This window comes from Perognathus longimembris, unplaced genomic scaffold (assembly GCF_023159225.1).
Source record: "Perognathus longimembris pacificus isolate PPM17 unplaced genomic scaffold, ASM2315922v1 HiC_scaffold_5302, whole genome shotgun sequence".
NCBI lineage: Eukaryota > Metazoa > Chordata > Mammalia > Rodentia > Heteromyidae > Perognathus > Perognathus longimembris.
The window spans coordinates 32,084-41,187 of record NW_025960715.1 but is presented as its reverse complement, the minus strand read 5'-3'; the positions used below and the strand labels follow the sequence as shown (position 1 = coordinate 41,187).

The 9,104-nt window shown below is 50.3% G+C and overlaps 1 protein-coding gene across 2 annotated transcripts; it reads left to right on the top strand.

Moving 5' to 3' along the window:
* Positions 1-857: 857 nt before the first annotated feature.
* Positions 858-6,797, top strand: LOC125345105 (pantothenate kinase 3-like). 2 transcript variants are annotated; one of them, XM_048337346.1, is made up of 4 exons: positions 858-1,157; positions 3,332-3,455; positions 4,689-4,814; positions 6,482-6,797. In XM_048337346.1, the coding sequence occupies exons 1-4, from the start codon at positions 1,054-1,056 to the stop codon at positions 6,548-6,550; spliced, it is 423 nt and encodes a 140-aa protein (XP_048193303.1). In that variant the 5' UTR covers positions 858-1,053; the 3' UTR covers positions 6,551-6,797. The 2 variants fall into 2 exon arrangements, with proteins under 2 accessions (XP_048193303.1, XP_048193304.1); XM_048337347.1 differs by having other exon boundaries at positions 869-1,157; positions 6,500-6,793.
* The last annotated feature ends 2,307 nt before the right edge of the window (positions 6,798-9,104 follow it).

The following is a 9,104-nucleotide window of genomic DNA, read 5'->3' as shown; positions in this document are numbered from 1 at the left end:
TAGTCAAGGGCTGGAGATATGGCCTAGTGGCAAGAGTGCCTGCCTCATATACATGAGGCCCTGGGTTCGATTTCCCCAGCACCACATATACAGAAAATGGCCAGAAGTGGCGCTGTGGCTCAAGTGGCAGAGTGCTAGCCTTGAGCAAAAAGAAGCCAGGGACAGTGCTCAGGCCCTGAGTCCAAGCCCCAGGACTGGCCAAAACAAAAAAACAAAAAAACAAAAACTTTAGTCAAAAGTAAATTTCTGTTCACCCTGTGGCCCGCTCACTGTGTTTCCTCCTACCCTGGGCTGGGTCAAGTTCAGTAGTAGCTTGTCACATCACATGGATTTCATCACAAGGATGCTAGAAAGGAAACAAGCCTTTCACAAAGTCGTTTGTTTCTTGTAAGCCATTTGAAATAACAGATTTCCTTCTGTTGATGGATGGTATGAAATTTTTAGCATTCCCACCCCAGTGTTTTGAGTAACAGGGCTCAGTATGTAACACAGGCCAGGGACTTGTTCTCTTGCCTGAGCCTCCCACAGTGATGGGATTATAGGCATGTGCCGCCACGCCCTTCCTGTTAGCAATCCTTTCCAATGCACACACCAGAATGTAAGGTGGTAGAGCCTGCTGCCCCCAGCCTACTTCATTCTTCTTTTTTTTTTTTCTTTTTGCCAGTCATTGTGCTTGAACTCAGGGCCTGGTCATTATCCCTAAGCTGCTTTTGCTCAAGGCTAGCATTCTACCACTTGAGCCACAGCGCCACTTGCAGCTTTTTCTGTTTATGTGGCTAAGCCACAAGCCCAGCCCCTTCCTCGTTCATTCTTGATGTAACACGCTTGGTTTCACTCCACAGTTACTCTTGCCTCTTTCACGATGTTGGTATTTTCACGTTATGTATTGTTTTTTCGGTAAATGAAGGATGCGCCTTTCACCCTGGAGAAAGACTGTTGTGTATAAGTGCAACCTAGCAAGTCTTCCTCACTTTCTCTAGCCTCGGCGGGGGCACCTTTCTGGGCCTGTGCAGTTTACTGACCGGCTGTGAAAGTTTTGAAGAGGCTCTGGAAATGGCATCCAAAGGTGACAGCACCCAGGCCGACAAGTTGGTCCGGGACATTTACGGAGGAGATTATGAAAGATTCGGTCTGCCGGGATGGGCTGTAGCATCTAGGTAAGTGTAACCTTTGTGCGATTGCTCACTTTGCTTATTCTGTTCTTGTCAGGGATTGTACAGGTGATATTTTTTCTGTATGGTTTTGAGTTTGAGACATTGAAATAGTGTAAAAATTAACTGTACGTTAACAAGTTTATCACAAGTGTGCCCTCTTGGAAGTGATACTGTGGCTCAAGTGATAGAGCACTAGCCATGAACTGAAGAGCTCAGGGACAGCACCCAGGCCCAAAGTTCAAACCCCACGAGTGGCCACAACAAAAAAAAACCAAGTGTGCCTGTTTAAGAAACTAATATTATTCTGAAATCTTCCAGCTTTTCTGTATGCAAATATAGATAGATAGATAGATAGATAGATAGATAGATAGATAGATAGATAGATAGATAGATAGGGTAGATATCCTTACTATTTTTTCTAAACAAAATGTTGTTACTGGCATACTTTTACATTTTGTGCTTCTATACTGCACGCGGTGCGTGCTCCAAAGTGGCCGTGTAGCTTAAGCCGCTTCCCATGTGGCAGTCACACTCGCTGTGTTCCTACAGTGTCCCCAGTAGGGGTCTCACTACTGTGGGGGGTGAAGGAGCTGAGGGCGGACCTCCCTGCTAATCCGATGGAGAGGCGGCATAGCTAATGAGACTCGAACTTAACATTTCTACTAGCACTGAGGCCAAGAACAAATGTGGGCTTTGCGTGAGTGATTGCTTATTTTCTGTTTTTCTGTTGGATTGTCGCACAGTTGAATTTATCAGTCTTTTCCTTTATGGCTTCAGGATAATGACGCATAGTAAGTAAGTCTTCCACATTCCAAATACGTAGAGGAGTAAAGCCTTGAATTCTCCTAGTGCTTCAATGTCTTCTTTTAATTTCTATCTTTGATTTGGCATAACTCTTTCATTTATCTTGCAACTTTATCTAGCTTGAGATTTCCAGGTTTTTTTTTTTCCTTTGATGGGCGCCCTACACCTTGTAGTGCTTTGTTTATTCTAGTGAAGGCGGATGACTTTCCTTCTTGCCAGATCCTGGCAGCTTTCATGCTACCTTGCTGGTACACAAATATCTGGCTCTTAGGTTATAGACGTGTAAAAGTTCGCTTCATATTAGAACAGCCAGTTTCCTGGTGCTAATGTGCTTTTTCCATATGAAATTTACAATACTCTTTCCTACTGTAAATGAAAAGGCTTATATTTTAGTAATTAAGCTTACATGCTTAGGGTGTTTTATCTTCCTTTTGTAAAACATCATTTATATCCTTGTTTAAGGCTTCCTTTGTGCCTTGCCAACACTTTGAAAATGTTTGTCACATACGTTTATACACTGCTTTGTTCTTGAGTGTTCTTCTGCTTTGCTGTACTGTTGTCAGTCCTGTCTCCGTTGTACTGTTGACTGGTGGTGGTGGTGGTGGTGTGCTCCCAGCTCCTGGGCAGTGAACTCGCGCTCCCCACGGGGGCTGGCCCTGCACTTGAACCCTGTGCTGTCACTTGTAATGTCGTGTGCCCTGTGCTCTGGCATTTTGTTTCTGCCCAGGATTCTCTTCCTTATTTCCTGTGTAACATTCCTGTTCATTTTGCTCTGGGAGAGTTCCTTTGGTGCCTTCCCAACGCCCTCCTTTTCCAGCGTGTCTTCTCCCCTCTGAAGCTAACGTAGCTTGTTCTTGCTTGGTGTGTTTTTCCTGTTCTGGTTAGCACTTGTTGTTCACTCTCAACGTGACTAGTGGAAAGTAGGAAATTCACGTCACTATGTTGAGCCTTGTGCAGTGCTTGTGTAAATGTTACACGTGTGGTGATTAAGTGACAAGTTGACATTGAAGCTTAGGTAGTCTTCGAAAACATTTTGACTTTTTACAAATAAGTCAAAATGGGTTTCACTGTTTTTCTCCATTTCTTAAATAATAAGTAGCCTTCTAATTTTCTCGTCTTGTATCATGTTTAAACATACATGTTTTCGTCATCTTTGCTTCTTTGTAGCAACCCACTGTGTGCGTTTCTGTGAGACTGAACTTAACCTGAGTTCTTTGCAAGGTATTCCTTAACAACTTTTGCTTATTCCTGGAATAGATCTGTGGTTTTGTGCCTCGCCCCTGACCTGCTCACACTACCCAGATTGTGGATGTCATGGGTGAAGCGTTGCTGCTGTTGTGGGTTTGACACGGTTTTGTCTCATTCCTCTGCAGTTTTGGGAATATGATTTACAAGGAGAAGCGAGAGGCCGTTAGTAAGGAGGACCTGGCAAGAGCCACCTTAGTTACCATCACCAATAACATCGGCTCTGTGGCGCGCATGTGTGCGGTTAACGAGGTAAAGAGAAATGCTTCACTGTTGGAAACTCTAGGCTAGGGCTTTTTCCTTGGAGGCCTGCAGGGTTGAGAGCCAGCCATTAATTGTGACTGTACACCAGGCAAGCAGCCGATTCCGATTCAAGTAGCCAGTGACATGCGTGGAGAGGCCTCTGAGCCACCGGCTCCACCTCCTGGTGCTTTGTAAACCTTGGCCATGGGGCGGGCGCGGAGGGAGGACGTGCTCGGAAGGTTCTCTCTGCCCTCGGCTTCTCTACAGTGCTGCCTTGTTGCATGTGGATCAAGCAGCATTGTACAGGGCTATGAGGGCAGCGAGACTGCGTCTCCACATGCCGTGGGAGGGGCGTCTGCTGCTTGCTCTAGAGAAGCATGCGGATAAAACCAACGAGGGGCTTTGCTTCTTGGAGAACGATTGCATTTGTTCATTCGCTCATTGACTGAATATCAAGAATGCCCCAAGCCCGCCCGGCGTTCTGGCCGCTTCCCACTGCTGTGTTAGCAGTCCCCCAGGCCTCCCCGCACCCGGCTCTGGCGTGGGCACTATTCTGGTGATAAGCATGATAAGTGCTGATCTTAAAAGAGTTAGACGGGATAAGGAGAGGATGGACAGGATAGCGGGAGAGGAGAGAATGACGGTGGTGCACTGTGGAGTGGCTAGTGGGAAGGGAAGACCTTGTGTGCGGAAGGCCTCGTCTGTGTAATTACACGCAGTAGTTGAAGTGCTGAGACGTGTGGTCGGAGGAGTCCTCAGTGGTTCATGGAGATTTTAAAGCATCCACAAAAGCGGGGGGCGGGGAGAGCGAGTGCAGTCCTCAGGCAGAGACGTGATGTGGCTGAGAGGACGGGGCAGCGGACGGTGGGGGGGAGGGCTGTGGCACCGGAGCAATGAGCTCCGGGAGGGGAGGGTTTGGCAAGTGTGGAATCTAGGCAGGAACAGCATGGGCACTGCTGCTCTCCACTAGCAGGCTCCTCACAGAAAAGCCAGCGCTGGTCTCCCCCCCTCCTCCCCCCCCTCCGTCCACACGCACACAGCCTCCCCATCCAGTTCCCACTCGGCACACCTGCCATTGCCACTGCCGTGGCCACCCTCAGCCCTGCCACCCATAGGCCTCTCCTGGCCCGAGTGTGCGAACAGAACTGCAGGGCTCTGCCCCAGGGATGGAGCGGGCATAGCCGGTGCCCATGCTGTGGGACTGGGTGATTCCTCTACAGGTCACTTTCTCTGTTCCCTTAGAAAATCAACAGAGTTGTCTTTGTGGGAAACTTCTTACGCGTCAACACTCTCTCCATGAAGCTCTTGGCCTATGCACTGGATTATTGGTCGAAAGGTCAATTGAAAGCATTGTTTTTAGAGCACGAGGTATGACAGACACGTTTCATTCATTGCTTAACAACTTATTTTTAAGTGTACATGTTACATATTGCTTCATGCCTGTGTTAGAAAGGTAAAAGTACATTTTACCTATGTTTCCTTGAGACATGTTGTAGCCCTGGTTGTTCTTGCATCTATCCTTCTGCCCGAATGTTCCAGGTAGTGGGATTACAGGCTTTGCCTCCATTGCCACAGATAATTTACTTCAGTAGGATATCTGTTTCCTTCTCCTTGGTTTCATTTGGGAGAGGCAGTTAGTCTAACCTAGTACACCATTCAGTTTAGAATTTCAGGCTGGGTTCAGTAGCTCATGCCTGTGATCCCAGTTACTCAGGAGGCAGAGATTAGGATTACAGTTCAGGGTCATACCAGGCAAAGGGCAAGGGCGGAAAGCTGTCTCTCTCTCTGTGTGTGCAGTGAACAGCCCCTCCCCCACGCCCCGGTGGTGTACCCCGGTGTCGTCATGTGGGGTTTTTGTTTGGTATAAATGGTAAGACTGATTTCTAGGCCAGCCCTGGCAAGAACTCAGGACCCTACCTGAAAAAGAACTCAGAAGGAGCTTAGGAGTGTGGCTCAAGTAGTTGAGAGCTTACCAAGCCAGCACAAAGCTCCCTGGGTTCAAACCCCAGTCATGCCAAAAAAAGACCTATTCAGTAAGAATTTCCTGGCTCTGGTGAGCAATATGAGGCCTTTCGGCTCTTTAGGTACGCAGGACTGCAGCAGACTTGGTGATATTCTGTTTTGTTAAATTATTTAATGGTAAATGTGCTGATTACAAAATACGTCATTTAGCAATGGAACACTTTTATGACGACCTGACTTCTACCACCACAAGTACCCACCGTTAACATTTGGAATTTGTGAACTTCTGGTGTTTATCACATCCACTTTCTATTGTGAACAATTAATAGTCTTGGCATGCTCTGGGTTAAGTGAACTTGAGTCATTTTTTTAATCATCAAAATGAGTTGGCGGAAGTTCACATCCAGAGTCTGATTTGCTCTTGCAAGCCTGTGCTCTGGGCTCCTGCCGCCAGCCAGCATGCACAGCCCAGAGGTTGCTTGGTTTATGATCCAGAGATGCTCACTCAGCTCAGCTGCTTCGTGGTCTCGGAAGCTTTGTATACTAAGAGGATGTGTATCATTCTGAATGAGCCCACATTTTTATTTATTTTGTTCATCATGGGTCTTGAACTCAGGGCCTCGCACTGTCCCTGAGTTCTTTTTGCTCAAGGCTAGCACTCTACCACAGTATCCGACATACACTGTTGATTGCTATTAGAAAAAATATATTGCCAGGTGCTATGGCACATGCCTGTAATCCTAACTACTCAGAAGGCTGAGGTCTGGGATCACGGTTCAAAGCCAGCTTGGGTAGGAAAGTCTATGAGACTCTTATCTCCAATTAACTGCCCAGAAACTGGAAGTGGCGCTGTGGCTCAAAGTGGTAGAACACTAGCCTTGAGCAAAAAAGAACTCAGCGGCAGTGACCAGACCCACAGGTTCAAGCCCCACGACCAACACACAATAAATAAAATACCAATAGTGTGTCCACTTTCCAAGTATTACCGATCAAATAACAGGTGACACATAAATCCGTGCTTAATGAAAAGTGGCCAACATTGTCCTAATTTAAATGCTGCCCTGCTCTAACAGTTGCTCAAAATCATACAGGGTTACTTTGGAGCTGTTGGTGCGCTTCTTGGACTGCCAAACTTCAGCTAACGTGTCAGACGTCTTGCCCTCAAGATGCCATCCAAGGAGCTGAACTGCGGGCAGGCACTCGGGCACCGCCGCCACTGGGAACCAAAGGATAAAAGAGCAGCCGTGCTCCTGTTGATTTCTAGATGTCAGGATGGTCGGCCCGGGAGTGTTGCTGCTGTGGAGGAGTTGTGTGTCCTTCCCCGTGTCCTGCCTCTGAATGCAACACAGAAAGATCTTCTATTTATTTTATGTAGCTAACATTGTAGTACCACACACTCCAGCACAATCTTCAAATCTCAGAGCTGTTTTATGTATGAGAAGTAACTGGTTGTAATTGTTCGGATCTGTTTCGTGTGTGCTCTGGTTACGCTGTGTTAAATTCACTGTATCGGCAAGAATCTAGGCAATCGATTCCTGAGGCTTTGGGAATGCAAAGGAGTGCTGAGCACTGGTGATGGTAGTTTCTGTAACATACTCTGTGTAACAAAGCATGTTGGGGTGATCCGTCCCCGGAGATGTGATTCTTCTCAAATGCCATGATGATTTACTTGAAATACTCTTGGTAGACCTTGGCCTGAGTCTCAGGATGAGTCCTGGGAAGTGACTATTTACTTTGATTTTTGAGTTAAATCAACACGTTAACATGTTTAATATGTTCAGATTGGAAGCTTACTTGTTTTGGAGTCTAACGGGGTCCCTGGCCTGCTCAGACAGTGTGCTTGGGGCGAGTTCATACTTCTGTGCCCTTTTGTGGCCATGTGTATCTCAGGCCGAAGTAGACACGTTTCTTCTCATTAGATCTGAACCACGAAAGCTAAAGATTTTATTCTATTCTGAAAAACTGCAACAGAATCACACTTACTCTTGGGTGTTGTGGAACTGGGAATCTGAGGCAGTATTGCAGAATTATAAGAAAGATCAGTGTTTGATACATTCTGGTAATAAAAGCATTATAGTTCCAAATTTGTCATTGTTTTCTGCCTTCAAGTTGGTTCCGTTGTGCATTCACTTGCCATCTAGTGATGGTGGTTTGGGGGAGTGCTCATGCCAGGGCCGGGGTCTGGGGAGCACTGGCTGAGGGAGCTCATCTCTCTCTCTAAGGCGTCTGGATGTGCTCGGAAGAGCCTGTATATACCTGAGATCAAGTGCCGCTGGGGTCGCATTTGTCTAGGAAGGGCCTGGGGCGTGGACTCGGGGCTCTGCTCCCCACGCAGGCTGGCGCCGGGCCATGCTCCTCGCCTGTTGCTTGAGCTGTGTTTTCAGTGAGTCTCCTCCAGCCTTGCGCTTCCGGCCACACCATGCCCGCGTGCTCTTCTCACATGGAGTCTTCATCACCTTTTTTGCCCAGAACTGCCCTTGCCCTTGGCCTCCTGACCGGGGCACAGGCGCGCGCACGTTGAGTACTTGCCACATCCCGCGCTCAAGCCTTTGAAGTTCAGTTGTCCTTCGCTGAAATGCAAGCGTTGGGGAGGGAGCGCATGAGGGCAGCGCTTGGTCTCGCGTGTATGTGCTGGTATTGGGGCTTGAACTCAGGGCCCGGGGCGGGAGATGTCAACGGGTGAGTGGGACCCAAGGGGCTGACGCTGGCTTCTGGACTCCCCAGGCCCTGAACTGGGTGCTTAAGGGCCGCTTAGTATTTCGGGGTAACCTCCCCCCTGCGTCCTCTGAGGTGTCACACCGCCTTCGTTTCTGCACACTGAGGGCGAGCCGGAAACCATGACTGACGCTGGAGGTGCGGGCCTAGGAACCCCGAGAGCCGGATAAAGACGGCCTGTGGCCCCTCCGGAGACGGGGTCGCTTGTGGCACCGCCCTGCGACTGGTGCAGGCCTGGAGGCCCCTTGGGGTGGAGAGGAATGGCCAACCAGAGTAAGAGCGAGAAGGCGGCTTGGGAGGAGACCCACCAGTGCCGTTGCCCGGGTGGCCAGGCCCGGGGTGGCCGTGAGTGGCAGGTGCGCGGGAGGGGGTGGGGGCCCCTCCTGGCCAGGCCCACAGCCTCCGGTCTCCGTTCCCCCAGGCCGGGCGTCCACGCGTCCATCCTCGCACCGGGCGGAAAGGAACCTGCGCCCCCCCCCCCCCCCCCCGCGCTGAGTGCGCCTGACCCGGGGTCCCACACATGGCTCCTCCACCGACCGCACCCTAGCGCTCCTGGGGAACCGCCAGGCCCTCACCCCACCCCGGGTCTGTGCGCCCCCCCCCTCACTGTCCCTCACCCCGCACGCACTCCTGCCAGGTCCCCGCCCCGTGCCCGCAGGCCCCGCACCGCACCCCCGCAGGCCCCGCCACTCGCTTCCGGCTAGGCCGGTGCCGCTTTTCCCACCGGGAAGCGTGCAGGGGGGGAGGGGGGGAAATCTGTGGACCCGGAGGGGACCACGGCCACGCGCGGGGCTGGGTGCGGACCCCTCCCGTCCCCCTCCTGCCCACATTCAGGGCTGCGGCGTGGGGAGACTCCGTGACCCGGGGCGGGGAACGGCAGACCAGCTGCCCCAGGCGCAAGACCAGGCCGTGTCCTCGTGGAAGGATGGAAGGAACCTCCTTTAATAGAGCCGCGGGGCGCCCCCCCCGCCCCCCCCCCCC

Bases quoted from the DNA above. Each gene is read 5' to 3' on its own strand.
- LOC125345105 (XM_048337346.1), top strand. From the start codon at position 1,054: ATGGCATCCAAAGGTGACAGCACCCAGGCCGACAAGTTGGTCCGGGAC. The intron at 1,158-3,331 runs GTAAGTGTAACC...ATTCCTCTGCAG, and splicing joins GGATGGGCTGTAGCATCTAG to TTTTGGGAATATGATTTACA. The intron at 3,456-4,688 runs GTAAAGAGAAAT...CTGTTCCCTTAG, and splicing joins GCATGTGTGCGGTTAACGAG to AAAATCAACAGAGTTGTCTT.